Here is a 16,078-nt window from a genome sequence, read left to right on the forward strand (position 1 = left end):
CCCGTACAGACAGGCACAGACACACTCCAGCGTTGCTGGGTGTTCTAGTGCGCCGGGGACGGTAGCGCTACGCGCTTGGGTTATACTCACTGCAGCTTAGCTGAGTGAGTTTATGTGTGGGGAACTACCGCGCCGGCCGCCCCCGGAGACTGCGGCGCGGCTGAGACTTGTGGTGCGCCGGGGACTTCGCGCCGACCGTGCTTTTACGACGGCAGCGCTTATAAATCTAGTCCCCGGCTTCTGCGGCCTAGTTACGTTTCGTTCCCGCCCCCAGCCCTGTCAGTCAGGGAAGGGGAGAGACGCTGTACAATAGTCAGCGCCGAGGGCTGGAGTCTTATTTACATACTCCAGCCCTCTCACTGGGCACAGTGGGACCCCAGTTTCCCGCTCTTTGTCTGCAGCACGCCCACGGCCCGCCCCTCTTCACAGGACGCCGGCAGCCATTCCTGCACGCAGTCTGAGCTGGAGAACGGACATAGCCCTGGGAGACCCAGACAGGGGATTCTGGCGACCACACACCCGCTGTTAAGCGGGCGGTAAGCAGCACCTAGGTGCTGACCCCACTAGTGCCACAGTGTTGTTTTGTGTACTTTTGTCTGTACCTATATATATATATATTGCACTGTACGGTCGCTTCTTGGCTTATACCCCTATATTGCTCTGAGGAGACAACAGCATGTCATCCGCAAAAAGCAAGGGTGCCAAGGCACAGGCTTTATATGCTGCCTGTACCGCATGGGCTGATCTACCGGCAGGTTCCACTGACCCCCATTGTGTGCAATGTTCGGTCCCTGTGCCACTTCGTCAGCCGGAGTCTATGCTAGTAGTGGCCCAGGCAGAGACGCCTGTGAAACCTGCCCCGGTGACGGGGACAGAGTTTGCATTTTTTGCTGATAAGATGTCTGTGACTATGACAAAAATTCTAGAAACTTTGCAGTCCAGGCCGGTCACTCAGACCATGGGCACTGCTGATTCAATGTTCCCCGGTCCCCCTCAGTTGGAACTAATCCGTGCTCCAAGGGGGTCCCAGGCATCACAGGCTGAAGGCTCTGACTCGGACGACAGTCCCAGGCAGCCTAAGCGAGCTCGCTGGGAGAGACCCTCGGCGTCATCACGCTGGTCAGGATCTCAGCGAGAGGATTCTCTGTATGATGAGACAGAGCTAGGTGATCAGGAGTCTAATCCTGAGACTGCTCTCAACCTGGATACCCCTGATGGTGACGCCATGGTGAATGATCTTATAGCGGCCATCAATAGACTGCTGGATATTTCTCCTCCAGCGGAGGAGGCAGCAGCACAGCAGGAGAAGTTCCATTTCAGGTATCCCAAACGTAAATTGAGTACTTTTCTGGACCACGCTGACTTCAGAGAAGCAGTCCAGAAACACCATGCTTATCCAGATAAGCGTTTCTCCAAACGTCTTAAGGATACACGTTATCCCTTTCCCCCTGACGTGGTCAAACGCTGGACCCAGTGTCCAAAGGTGGACCCCCCAATCTCCAGGCTTGCGGCTAGATCCATAGTTGCAGTGGAAGATGGGGCTTCACTTAAAGATGCCAATGACAGACAGATGGACCTTTGGTTGAAATCTGTCTATGAAGCTATCGGCGCGTCGTTTGCTCCAGCATTCGCAGCCGTGTGGGCACTCCAAGCTATTTCAGCTGGTCTGGCGCAGGTGGACTCTGTCATACGTCCATCAGTGCCGCAAGTGGCGTCCTTGACCTCGCAAATGTCTGCGTTTGCGACTTACGCTATCAATGCGGTCTTGGACTCTACCAGCCGTACGTCAATGGCGTCCGCCAACTCTGTGGTTTTACGCAGAGCCTTATGCTTAAAGGAAAGGAAAGCAGATTCTGCTTCCAAAAAATGCTTAACCAGTTTGCCATTATCTCAAGACAGACTGTTTGGGGAGCAATTGGCTGAAATCATTAAACAGTCCAAGGGTAAGGACTCTTCCTTACCCCAGCCCAGATCAAGCAAACCTCAGAGGGGACAGTCGAGGTTTCGGTCCTTTCGAGGTTCGGGCAGGGCCCAATTCTCCTCGTCCAAAAGGACTCAGAAGGAGCAGAGGAGCTCAGATTCCTGGCGGACTCACTCACGCCCAAAGAAAGCAGCCGGAGGAACCGCTTCCAAGCCGGCTGCCTCATGACTTTCGGCCTCCTCTCTCCGCATCCTCGGTCGGTGGCAGGCTCTCCCGCTTTTGCGGCATTTGGCTGCCACAGGTCAAAGACCGGTGGGTAACAGACATTTTGTCTCACGGGTACCGGATAGAGTTCAGTTCTCGTCCTCCGCCTCGGTTCTTCAGAACTTTCCCACATCCCGACCGAGCCGATGCTCTTCTGCAGGCGGTGTGCTCTCTAAGGGCAGAAGGAGTGGTGATCCCTGTTCCTCTTCAGGAACGAGGTCAAGGTTTTTACTCCAATCTGTTTGTGGTGCCAAAAAAGGACGGCTCTTTCCGTCCTGTTCTGGACCTAAAACTGCTCAACAAGCACGTGAAAACCAGGCGGTTCCGGATGGAATCTCTCCGCTCCGTCATTGCCTCAATGTCTCAAGGAGATTTCCTAGCATCAATAGACATCAAGGATGCTTATCTCCACGTGCCGATTGCTCCAGAGCACCAGCGTTTTCTACGCTTCGTTATAGGAGACGAACACCTTCAGTTCGTAGCCCTGCCATTTGGTCTGGCGGCAGCCCCACGGGTTTTCACCAAGGTCATGGCAGCAGTGGTAGCAGTCTTGCACTCTCAGGGACACTCGGTGATCCCTTACTTGGACGATCTACTTGTCAAGGCACCCTCTCAAGAGGCATGCCAACACAGCCTGAACGTTGCGCTGGAGACTCTCCAGACTTTCGGGTGGATCATCAACTTTTCAAAGTCAAATCTGTCACCGACCCAATCACTAACATATCTTGGCATGGAGTTTCATACTCTCTCAGCGATAGTGAAGCTTCCGATGGACAAGCAGCGTTCACTACAGACAGGGGTGCACTCTCTCCTTCAAGGCCAGTCACACCCCTTAAGACGCCTCATGCACTTCCTGGGGAAGATGGTGGCAGCAATGGAGGCAGTCCCGTTTGCGCAGTTTCATCTGTGCCCACTTCAATGGGACATTCTCCGCCAATGGGACGGGAAGTCGACGTCCTTAGACAGGAAAGGCTCCCTTCCCCAGACGGCCAAGGACTCTCTTCAATGGTGGCTTCTTCCCACCTCATTATCACAAGGAAGGTCCTTCCTACCCCCATCCTGGGCGGTGGTCACGACAGACGCGAGTCTGTCAGGGTGGGGAGCAGTTTTTCTCCACCACAGGGCTCAGGGTACGTGGACTCAGCAGGAGTCCACCCTTCAGATCAATGTTCTGGAAATCAGGGCAGTGTATCTTGCCCTACAAGCCTTCCAGCAGTGGCTGGAAGGAAAGCAGATCCGAATTCAGTCGGACAACTCCACAGCGGTGGCATACATCAACCACCAAGGCGGGACACGCAGTCGGCAAGCCTTCCAGGAAGTCCGGCGGATTCTGATGTGGGTGGAAGCCACGGCCTCCACCATATCCGCAGTTCACATCCCCGGCGTAGAAAACTGGGAAGCGGACTTCCTCAGTCGCCAGGGTATGGACGCAGGGGAATGGTCCCTTCACCCGGACGTGTTTCAGGAAATATGTCGCCGCTGGGGAAGGCCGGACGTCGACCTAATGGCGTCCCGGCACAACAACAAGGTCCCAACTTTCATGGCACGGTCTCGCGATCACAGAGCTCTGGCGGCAGACGCCTTAGTGCAAGATTGGTCGCAGTTCCAGCTGCCCTATGTGTTTCCCCCTCTGGCACTCTTGCCCAGAGTGCTACGCAAGATCAGGTCCGATTGCCGCCGCGTCCTGCTCGTCGCCCCAGACTGGCCGAGGAGGTCGTGGTATCCGGATCTGTGGCATCTCACGGTCGGCCAACCGTGGCCGCTACCAGACCGGCCAGACTTACTGTCACAAGGGCCGTTTTTCCATCTGAATTCTACGGCCCTGAACCTGACTGTGTGGCCATTGAGTCCTGGATACTAGCATCTTCAGGATTATCTCAAGGGGTCGTGGCCACCATGAGACAGGCTAGGAAGCCCACGTCTGCTAAGATCTACCACAGAACGTGGAAGATTTTCTTATCCTGGTGCTCGGCACAGGGAGTGTCCCTCTGGCCATTTGCATTGCCTACTTTTCTTTCCTTCCTGCAATCTGGTTTGGAAAAAGGCTTATCGCTCGGCTCCCTTAAAGGGCAAGTCTCAGCGCTATCGGTATTTTTTCAAAAGCGTCTAGCACGACTTCCTCAGGTACGCACGTTCCTGCAGGGGGTCTGTCACATCGTCCCTCCGTACAAACGGCCGTTAGATCCATGGGATCTGAACAGGGTACTAGTTGCTCTCCAGAAGCCGCCCTTCGAGCCTCTGAGGGATGTTTCACTTTCTCGACTCTCACAGAAAGTGGCCTTTCTGGTAGCGGTCACGTCTCTTCGGAGGGTATCCGAGCTGGCAGCGCTGTCATCCAAAGCTCCCTTCCTGGTTTTTCACCAGGACAAGGTAGTGCTGCGCCCGATTCAGGAGTTTCTCCCTAAGGTGGTATCCTCTTTTCATCTCAATCAGGATATCTCCTTACCTTCCTTTTGTCCTCATCCAGTTCATCGGTATGAAAAGGATTTGCATTTGTTGGATCTCGTGAGAGCACTCAGAATCTACATTTCCCGCACGGCGCCCCTGCGCCGCTCGGATGCACTCTTTGTCCTTGTCGCTGGTAAGCGCAAAGGATCGCAGGCTTCCAAATCCACCCTGGCTCGATGGATCAAGGAACCAATTCTTGAAGCCTACCGTTCTGCTGGGCTTCCGGTTCCATCAGGGCTGAAGGCCCATTCTACCAGAGCCGTGGGTGCGTCCTGGGCATTACGACACCAGGCTACGGCTCAACAGGTGTGCCAGGCAGCTACCTGGTCGAGTCTGCATACTTTCACCAAACATTATCAGGTGCATACCTACGCTCGGCGGAAGCCAGCCTAGGTAGAAGAGTCCTGCAGGCGGCGGTTGCCTCCTCGTAGGGGAGGGCTGTTTTGCAGCTCTAACTTGAGGTATTAATTTACCCACCCAGGGACTGCTTTTGGACGTCCCAATCGTCTGGGTCTCCCAATGGAGCGCCGAAGAAGAAGGGAATTTTGTTACTTACCGTAAATTCCTTTTCTTCTAGCTCCAATTGGGAGACCCAGCACCCGCCCTGTTTCCTTCGGGATTTTTGTTTTTTTTCGGGTACACATGTTGTTCATGTTGAACGGTTTCAGTTCTCCGATGTTACTTCGGATTGAATTTGTTTAAACCAGTTATTGGCTTTCCTCCTTCTTGCTTTAGCACTAAAACTGAGCAGCCCGTGATCCCACGGGGGGTGTATAGCCAGAAGGGGAGGGGCCTTACACTTTTTAGTGTAATGCTTTGTGTGGCCTCCGGAGGCAGTAGCTATACACCCAATCGTCTGGGTCTCCCAATTGGAGCTAGAAGAAAAGGAATTTACGGTAAGTAACAAAATTCCCTTCTTTGAAGGATGATACCAGACTTGTGTGTGTTTAGGGCGATTATGTGGCGAGGTTGGTGTATGTGTGGTGAGATGTGTGCTGAGGGTGGTATATGTGTTCAAGCACGTGGTAGTGTGTGGCGCATTTTGTGTGTGTGTTCATATCCCCGAGTGTGGTGAGTATCCCATGTCGGGGCCCCACCTTAGCACCTGTACGGTATATACTCTTTGGCGCCATCGCTCTCATTCTTTAAGTCCCCCTTGTTCACATCTGGCAGCTGTCAATTTGCCCCCAACACTTTTCGTTTCACTTTTCCCCCATTATGTAGATAGGGGCAAAATTGATTAGTAAACTGGAACGCGATGGGTTAAAATTTCGCCTCACAACATAGCACCCGGCGCTGCCCGGGATAGTAATTGTCTCTATGTTTCTCTCCCATTCTCTGTCTGTCTCCCCCTCTGTATATATATAGCTCTCTGTCTCTCTATCTCTTTGTCTGGCTCTTTCCCTGTCTGTCTATCTATCTCTTTCTCTGTCTGTCTATCTCTGTCACTTTCCCTGTCTGTATCTTTCCCTCTCTTTCCCTCTCTTTCCCTGTCTGTCTCTTTCCCTCTCTTTCCCTCTCTTTCCCCCTCTTTCCCCCTCTTTCCCCCTCTTTCCCCCTCTTTCCCCCTCTTTCCCCCTCTTTCCCCCTCTTTCCCCCTCTTTCCCCCTCTTTCCCCCTCTTTCCCCCTCTTTCCCCCTCTTTCCCCCTCTTTCCCCCTCTTTCCCCCTCTTTCCCCCTCTTTCCCCCTCTTTCCCCCTCTTTCCCCCTCTTTCCCCCTCTTTCCCCCTCTTTCCCCCTCTTTCCCCCTCTTTCCCCCTCTTTCCCTCTCTTTCCCTCTCTTTCCCTCTCTTTCCCTCTCTTTCCCTCTCTTTCCCTGTGTCTGTCTCTGTATCTGTCTTTATCTGTCTCTTACCCTCTCTTTCCCTGTCTGTCTTTTTCCCTGTGTCTGTCTTTGTCTGTCTGTCTCTTTACCTGTCTGTGTCTCTCTCTTTCCCTGTCAGTCAGTCTCTTTGTGTCTGTCTCTTACCCTGGCTGCATTGTGACACGCCAACATTCCATATAAGGGCGTGGCTGCACATTCTTCTGTAGTTCTGGCTGCACTGTGGCTTCCAGCTCCATTTGCTTTAATGGATGCAGGTTTTTTGGTGAATAACTGTAAAACGCGGGGTTAAAATATCCCCTCAAAACATAGCCTATGACGCTCTCGGGGTCCAAAAGTGTGAGTGTGCAAAATTTTGTGGCTGTAGCTGCGACGGTGCAGATGCCAATCCCGGACATACATACACACATTCAGCTTTATATATTAGATAGGAATAGATCACTGTGTGTAATGACTCTAGAATATATAGGAATAAATCCCTCTGTGTGTAATGACTCTATATAATATATAGGAATAGATCCCTCTGTGTGTAATGACTCTGTATAATATATAGGAATAGATCATTCTGTGTGTAATGACTCTATATAATATATAGGAATAGATCCCTCTGTGTGTAATGACTCTATATAATATATAGGAATAGATCCCTCTGTGTGTAATGACTCTATATAATATATAGGAATAGATCCCTCTGTGTGTAATGACTCTATATAATATATAGGAATAGATCCCTCTGTGTGTAATGACTTTGTATAATATATGCGTTTTTCTTTTTGTATTGAATTACTGAAATAAATTCACTTTTGAAGGATATTCTAATTTATTGAGATGCACTTGTAGAATAGAAGAATTATGGTAGTGGTATCTGAACGCAAGGCTTCATTATGAATAGATGGCAATATATGTGAAATCTTTTACTGTATTCCATGATTCAGGTTGACCTGGTCTGTCATGGCAAGACAGAAGTTCTACCAGACAAGGACGGATCTGACCCCTATGCAGTGAGTATCTTCTGGCGTTATGGCGTATTGTTTTGTTCAGTAACACCTCCTCCTTGTCTCCTGCTCCCTCTCCTCTCACTTCTTATATCTGTAGCCCAGAGGTTTTTGGAGCAATTTAGATTCCATGATTCTGTTTATTCTTTTATCCGTTTATAAAGCATCACTTCATTTTCTGCTCCCCTCGGGCTCCTATCTTCTTCTTTGTTTGTTTGCGTGCAGCTTTCCTAATTACTGTCACTTCTCAGACGGCGATTACGATACCACTTCTGTCATTTATATATCTTTGTATTACAGGAGCCAAAACGCAGAGGTATATTCCGGACAGTAGATAGCGGGAACAACCTCACGACAGATGATATTGTGCAGAGAATTATAAAAAACAGGTGAGTATTAAACATGGCATATGTATCTATCTATGCCATCCCAACACATTTGATGCTTCCCATGCAGGCGCGCACTGATGAGACCAGTGCAGCCATATTACAGCTATGAGAAGCTACTATAGTAAGTGATCGGATGTTGATGTGAAAGATTTCCAGGTTGTAAACTACACAATAACAAAAAAGAGATACTTACATTCTGTAGTGCTGATATGTGGAGCAATGAATATGGGAATATAGACATGCAATACTGCTATGGAAAACGTGTAAAAATTGAGATACTTGGCACACAAAAATGGCCAGTTTTATGTGAGTCCAAGAGCCAACGGCAAGGCAACCTCTTTTTGTTGGGGCCCTATGAAACTAATGCCTCTCTTTGAGTAAAAAAAACTCCTACAATGGGTGGAGCGGAACCTGCAAATAAAGAATTAAAATAGCCTAAGGCTGAAGAACATTTATAGGTTCTTGTCCTCCCATAAATTGTAGGTTGTTTTTTTTAACCCAAACAGAGGCAATTACAGTTTGTTGGTGACCAACAAAAATGAGATCACTTTGCTGTTGGGCTCACATAAAACTGGCCATTTTTGGCTTCGAAGTATCTCAGTTTTTACATGTTTTTTCATAGCAGTAATGCATGTCTATATTCCCATATTCATTGTTCCACATATCTTAGCAGTACAGAGTGCAGCTGTCTCCTTTTTTGTTACTATGTTTCATGTTCAGTTTGCACCTGTTGACATTTAAAAAGGTTGGATGTGCCATCATTCTTTTTCTTGGAAGCTACGTCCTTATGTTGCAGTATATTGCTTGTAGCCCACGTAGACTAAATTGGAAATGCATTAGTAGCTGCATTGTCTCAATCCTTTAATTACACACAGATGGGCAGATGTCATCCAAAGTCCAGAAGCAAAATTGGACATATGTAAAATTTGCAGTACCTGACTCAGATATAAGTTTCGTACAGTGTTATCTTCATCGGTAATGCTCGCTGACACAGCACATACATTCGATTATATGCTCCTAATAAACCCCTGTTAAATCCTCCCTGTAGGTTGGAGTATGAAGCTCGAAACCAGAAAAAGGAAGCAAAGGAGCTGGCAGTCCTGGAAGCACAGCAGAAACGAGAGAGGATCTTAGAAGGACAAGAAAACTGAGTCTGCTCCAATATGCCCAATACTATGCTCTTTCCCAGTTCAGTAATACAAAGTGCTCTCAGCCACCATCTACCAGGAGCCCCCTCATATGCATTATACACGGTATGCCCAGTAGATGGCGTGCAGTCCATAGGAACTATAGAATAGGGCATTAGGATTTGTCCGGTTCCCTCTGAGCAGAATAGATTGGGCCTGGTGCTGCCACTTCTAACCACGTTGATGTCTTAAAATCTTAAAACACGATTTCTCTAGGTTATTTATTAAATCATCTGAAACTTTCCATTATCTTAAGCTGCCGTGGCAGGGACCAGCTTTCTTTTTAACTCTAAGAACCAGTTTCTTATCTTTTGATAAGCATGCAATGCCACTGGCATTTCACAGGGACAGTCACCAATAGGGAGAAAAGATACGTTACAACGTTAAGGGCACGACTCTGCTTCTAAATGCTATGCTAATTCAGTGTGACAAGTCCCATGTAAAGTCAGAATGTGAAAAAAATGTCCTTTTTAATGACTGACTACTATGTATTCCCAAAACTGTTTTAGTTTTGTATTGTTAGGGTGAGTATAATTTTATTGGATCTTTATACACCGCCGTCCCCATGATTCCTGCTTTAGGGAGAGGGGCGGAACCACCAAGGTAGCGCCAGTGCCTGTGTCCATAAAACTGACCATAGACATAAATTCTTAGCCATAAGACATGACATCCGATCGGAAGCCCCAATTTAATATCTGTACAAGAGCACAGCTACACAATTACATATAACAGTACAGGTACGCTCACTTTTCTGCCTCCTCTACGGTGGTGACAAACTATGACCTGGTCAAACGGCCATCCATGTGACAGCAGATCTTCATACAATGTCTATTGGCAGCTTTACAGACACATGGCCTGGTTTCCATTGGTTGTATATACCATACGGAATCTATAGGGACTCGCTTTCCCTTTTGTACATATAGCTGACGGTTCAAATGAAGGAAGAAGAGCTCCATGTCCGGCTGCCATTTAATATTTTCGTTGAAAACATTTATTTTAAACGGTTTTTAAAGTCACCCCCATTGTGCTCTCGACATCTGTTGATTCACTGAGGCCCTCCCACTTGTGTATATACGTCATTCAGATTCCTTTTTTAAAGATAGTGTTTGGCAACCTATTTCAGTCTATCCATTTGAAAAGTACAACTTCCAGCAGGCTATGAAAGCTTATCATAGCATGCCTTGGCTTGCAGTTTTAAAATATCTGGTGAGCTTTAAAGGGATTGTCCACCTGATTCCACATGTTTCACACAGTTAATATAAAGAAACCTACACTCACCTCTATGGCGACGCGGTTCCAGCGGGATTCACATTGCGGTGTCTCACATGACATCACGTGGCCGGCTTCTCTGTCCCCACCTTCAGACACCGGTGCAATCAACAGGAAGTGAGAGGCAGCCGCAGCGCTCACTTCCTGTTTAACTCATTTGTCCAAAGGCTAGGACAGAGAAGCCGACGGTGATTGGACGCAGGGCTCGAGGTGATGTCACTTGAGCCCAGGGAACACAATTACCGACACAGCTGGAACCACGCTGGCAACAGAGGTCAGTGTAGGCTTTTTTTATTTTACCTGAGTGAAACTCGGAATTTGAAGGGGTTGTCCTAGTAGTGGTCAACCCCTTTAATGTACAGTTCATGTTCGGAAACGGTAATCTGTAACTTTTAGTCCGTTGCTGAGGACTTTCTAAACACACCACTATTCTTACTAATTAAATGGTATTGGCAGGATTTATCAAGAGCAGGCTAAAGACTGAGCACAGTCCCATATAATGTTCTCTACTATCATAAATCTGTATACACGCTTCCCCCCACCTCATATACAGCAGGATCCTCTTATACTGTCATTTGCCTTTATGCCTTAAACACTTAAAAAACAAACCCAAAGTCCTGTCTACACTTGCACTTTCAGTTTGAGGCAGTGTTCAAAAATGTGTCTGAGTGTTTTAAATTAAATGAATTTACTTATTAAACTTTGTGTATGTGTTTTCCTTTGGAGATGTTTACCTGATCTAATGTGCGTATGGATCTGACAGATCACTACCCCCTTCAGACAGAGGATACAACCTATTGGCTTTGGATTTAAAGGGTTCTTATCACCATTTGTCTTCATCACCGAACCTTTTTCCAGCCTGCCTGACTTCTTGGCTAGTGAATGGGTGGGTGTATTAGTGACTACATCAGTGTAAAAAGGCGTCATACCCATCAAGAGCAGACATATAGAAAAGTTTATATGAGAACCTAAGGTATTATACAAGGGCAGATTAATAATTTAGAAGAGATGTGACCAAAATTGATATACAGTTATATTGATAAACACCCATTCTAGTCCTCTCCTGCTGGAATGACTCAAACCCCAGCGTGCGTTTCAGCATGGTGCCTTAGTCTGGCATTGATCCTAGTTCAGATGAAGGTACTCTGACAAAAATGCACGTCGGGGCTGATGTCATTCCAAGTGGAGATGACCCCCATTGATTAGAAACTTTATCACTTTTCTTGTGGATATGTCCTTGTACAGCCCATTTTAGACTTCCACTTCTGTACTTAAACCTAATAAAATGGAGAATCCACATTATCAAGAACATTATTGATCCAAGGAAAAGACAATAACAACTTATTAATATTTAATCCATTTTATTAATCTGGCATTAATTCTCCCTCTCTGGAGATCTGACCAAGTTGCGGTCAGTATATAATTAAAGCAGAAAGCATTTAAGATATATAACATTTGTGGACATCATAAACTTTATGTTTTAAGCCTCTGGCCCCCTGAAAATATCCTAAAATCCCCCATATTACTATAAGGGATTTGCTGCGCCATCGCCACGCGCTGCAGCTCGTGCTGGGCTCCAACTGCCGGCTGAAAGTGAAAGTAAAATCAGGAGCCTGCAGTGGCTCAATATAGTGTCTTCACACAAAGATTGACTGCAACAAATAGTCTAAATTACCTGAAGAATTGTGTACAGGGGAAGATTTGGGCTAAATTGCTCCATTCCCAAGCAGCACGTCCTGGTTTGCGATCTCCAGCATCTTCAGGTCTTCAAAGACGTCCTACTCCATTTCTCCTGCTCTGTTATTAACAGAGCATCCTACGTCAGAGCAGACTACTTCAGCCATAGAGCTGACAGTGCACTACGCAATCTTTGACAGCTCCTGGTGTAAGCTACACTTCCCTCTGCTACACAGACTCGGATTCTTGGTCCTGCATTTAGCATAGCAGGAAAGCTTCTGCACTGTATTCTGCGCTGCTTGGACAGCAGCTTTACAAGCAGTGCAGCTCTGCTTTGAGTCTCCTACATTGCTCATTATAAGGAAATTGACCAGAGCTTTATCATACTCATTGTTCATTTAAAATAAAGCCTCAACCAAGGCAAATACTGTGGATCCCTGCACCAACACCTTTCAAAGTTAGGCTGCTTTCACACTACGTCTTTTTAACATGCGTCCTGAATGTTTTTTTAACGCAAAAACGGATCCAGTGCAAATGCGTTTTCAATTCAATGCATTTGCAATGGACTCGCGTTAACATGCGTTCACATGCGTTTGCGTGCGTTATAGTGAGGATCCAGCGACTTGCAGTTTTTTAACATCTTTCAAAAACGCTACATGTAGCGTTTTTGAGCTGCGTCCAAATACTGCAAATTGCTGGATCCTGACTAAACAGCATGCAAACGCAGGTGAACGCTGGCATGCTGATAGACAGGATCCTGCTTGCTCTACTGAGCATGCCCAGAAGCCAGCCTCCGTGATCAGTCCCTCTCTCTCCTCCCTCTCTGTCTCTCTCCTCCCTCTCTCTCCTCCCTCTCTCTCCCCCTCTCCCTCTCCCTCTCTCTCCTCCCTCTCTCTCTGTCTCTCCCCCTCCCTCTCTCCCCCTCTCTCTCCTCCCTCTCTCTCTGTCTCTCCCGATCCCTCTCTCCCCCTCTCTCTCCTCCCTCTCTCTCTGTCTCTCCCCCTCCCTCTCCTCCACCTGTGAGCTGCGGACACTTGTAACCAAGGTAAACATCGGGTAACCGCGGTCTTAGTTACCCGATGTTTAAGTTGGTTACGTGTGCAGGGAGCCCGGCTCCTAGCAGCTGCAGACGCTCGTAACCAAAGTAAATATCGGGTATCCAAGCAAGTTACCCGATGTTTACCTTGGTTACGAACCTCCGCAGTTGTTAGAAGCCGGCTCCCAGTCTGGCACGTTTAGTTCCCCTCACTCCCGATCACATGACTCCAATGCCCGCCCCTAAACATCCAGTGACAGGATCCTGCAAAGTAACACATGCGTTTGCATGCGTTTTTTGCTGTAAAAGCAGGATCCGCTTTTGCAGCAAAAAAACGTTCAGGACGCATGTTAAAAAGACGTAGTGTGAAAGCAGCCTTAAATAAAGACATTTACTCAACACCAGCTCCTTCTCACCTCTTAAAGGGATATTACATCCATTCATACAATCCAGTTATTAAAGGTGTCATTTGTCTGAGGCTATAGTAGAAGTGTGTTCTCAGAACCAAAGGAAACTTTATATTAATAATCTCTCTGCTACCACTCTTTATTGAACGTCACTATATATTGAGTATATACTTTCTTAAAGGGACAGTCATAAATGGAAAAAAAGGGTGAACATGAAAACCAAAAGTTTAACACCAACAAAATTACATATCGGAGCGATCGAAGGACGGAAACCACCAAAAGAAAGTCTTTAAAAAAAAAAAAAATTTAAAAGAGACTGCAGAAAAACTTGGTCTCTCAACAATTCCGGGGTAAAAACCTTCGGACATAAATTCCAATACTATTTCTCAAATTGATCCTCATCACAGAGGGTGCTTTAGCCCAAATACAAATGGGGTCGGAAGTACCTACATCAAGCCAGCTATATTAAACCCAACCACCTATGGCAAAACTGATTTGCTAGACACTGCAGATATGGAAATTGGCCAATTAGGTTCCAATAAAAGGAAAAATCAGAGAAATAATGGGGACCCTGAGCAAGTTGCCATTGGAAACGTCAACTCAGAAGACAGTGAAGATTCTGTTTCTCAAAGTCCGGAGAAGACCAGACTCAGACTTGACCCTCTGAACCAACTCACAAGCTAATATGGACCCCCCGCCGACATAGGCACCATTCAAGGTGTTACTATGGTCACCCTTGAATCCCTTATATCCAAGCTAACCACCACTATAAATAATTTAGACGCTGCATTGGAAAAACAAACTAAAACTATAAGAGAGGAAATTAACAATATCAACAAAAGATTGGATATATTTGAAAATAAAATCTCCACAATTGAGGAGAAAACAAATAACTTGGCTGAGGAACAAAATGGACTTCACCTCCAGATACACTGAATGAAAAGTGGCGGACCTAGAGGACCGGTCACGTAGAAATAATTTAAAATTAAGAGGAGTTCCTGAGACAATTTCCAACGATTTACACACTTATGCAAAACGCCTACTCCTGACAGCTTTGCCATCATTATCTGAACTGGAGACAACTATAGACCGCATTCACAGGCTCCCCAAACCCTCATCTGTTCCACGGGATAAACCAAGAGACGTTATTCTACGAGTACGTTTTTTCAGCACGAAAGACCTAATTTTTAAATATATGAGAGACAACGGTTCCCTCCCAGAACCCTTCCAATCTGTTAAAATATTTGATGACATTTCTAAAGACACCATGGAGTTAAGAAGAGCTTTCACGTCCACCACTAGTGCCCTACGGGAACGGGGAATCCGATACCGCTGGGGCTTTCCCACCAAATTGTTAGTATGGATGAATGGCAAACATATTACTCTTCTTCAGCCAGAAGATGGCCCCCGTTTCATTTCCGCACTAAACAAAGAAGATGGGATCAAGCAAAGTCGCTCCACACCAATCTGACAGCTGAATCTGGGTCTACCACATTCACCAAATCTCAGATTTTATGACCTGCTTAATTTGTCTACTGACAACAGCTGAATACAGGACAAATGGTCCTTGAGCCGAATTGCCATCCCACATATGGATATAATCTTCACCAATCCTCTATTCAACCAGATGTTGTATATTTGAAAACTTGTTTTGACTAAGACCTTCAGTCATCAGCTAAGGATTGTGAGTTTTTGTTGTTTTTTTTTTTTCTCATAAACTCCTCATATCCTTTCCATGAACAATTGCCTCACTGGAAGTCTCTTAGAAGACGGACTCCCTCCTAGGAGACATCATTCTCTTTATAGTCATAGCACAGTTTGTTGCTTTAGTTCTTTAGTAATACCAGTAATTGTATATACGTTATTATCATAACTGGCTGTTACCTCTTTAGATCTTGAAGCCTATTTACTTAAAAGTATATTATCGTTGATAAGAAATAGTAGTTTTTATATTATAGGATAGTGTATTGTTTCCCCCTTTTATTGTTGTTGGTTTACTGAATTGCACATTAATTGATCTTTATCCAATGTCCACTAAGTTATTAAGCTACAACGTCAGAGGTCTTAATTGCCCAAGAAGGAGGTTTCTTGTCTGGAGAGACATAAAAAGAACAGCTGTAGACATTATATGTCTGCAAGAAACCAAATTCGCAAAACTTGATCACCCTAGGTTCGAACACAAGATTTTCCCCACGTGTTCTACGCACTAAAAAAAAGAAAGCAGGAGTATCAACTTTGGTTAAAAACACAGTTTCATTTCAGTTTGTCAATGAAGCAAAGGATGAGCAGGGTAGATTCCATATTCTCACGTGTGATAAATAACAACCCGTGTACCATCGCTAACATATATGCCCCCAACTTTGGCCAGATCGGCTTTCTCAAGAGGGTTATTAGCACCATAGAAAAAATAAAATTAGGTGATATACTCCTACTGGGAGACTTCAACCTAGTTACAGACCGATTTATGGATTCCACTGCACATTCCAGACACTTTAAACATTCTCTAAAGCATTGGCTGCTAGCACACGAATTCATCGATACATTTAGAAGTTTTAACTCCACTTCGAAAGAATTCACCTACTACTCGGATACTTATAAGACCTTCTCTCGCATTGATTTGATACTCACCACCTCTTTTACCATTTCCAAATTTAAAAACACTA

The 16,078-nt window shown here is 46.2% G+C and overlaps 1 protein-coding gene across 2 annotated transcripts in view; it reads left to right on the plus strand.

Annotated features, from left to right (window-relative positions):
* PCYT2 (phosphate cytidylyltransferase 2, ethanolamine) overlaps nucleotides 1-10,995 on the plus strand; it is a 74,929-nt gene extending 63,934 nt beyond the window's left edge. For both annotated transcript variants that reach the window (XM_075349508.1, XM_075349507.1), the window contains exons 11-13: nucleotides 7,391-7,456; nucleotides 7,751-7,839; nucleotides 8,888-10,995. In XM_075349508.1, the coding sequence (XP_075205623.1) occupies nucleotides 7,391-7,456; nucleotides 7,751-7,839; nucleotides 8,888-8,990 (258 nt within the window). In that variant the 3' untranslated portion in view covers nucleotides 8,991-10,995. The remainder of the gene's footprint in view (nucleotides 1-7,390; nucleotides 7,457-7,750; nucleotides 7,840-8,887) is intronic.
* The last annotated feature ends 5,083 nt before the right edge of the window (nucleotides 10,996-16,078 follow it).

Source organism: Anomaloglossus baeobatrachus, chromosome 5 (assembly GCF_048569485.1).
Source record: "Anomaloglossus baeobatrachus isolate aAnoBae1 chromosome 5, aAnoBae1.hap1, whole genome shotgun sequence".
In the NCBI taxonomy this organism is placed as follows: Eukaryota; Metazoa; Chordata; class Amphibia; order Anura; family Aromobatidae; genus Anomaloglossus; species Anomaloglossus baeobatrachus.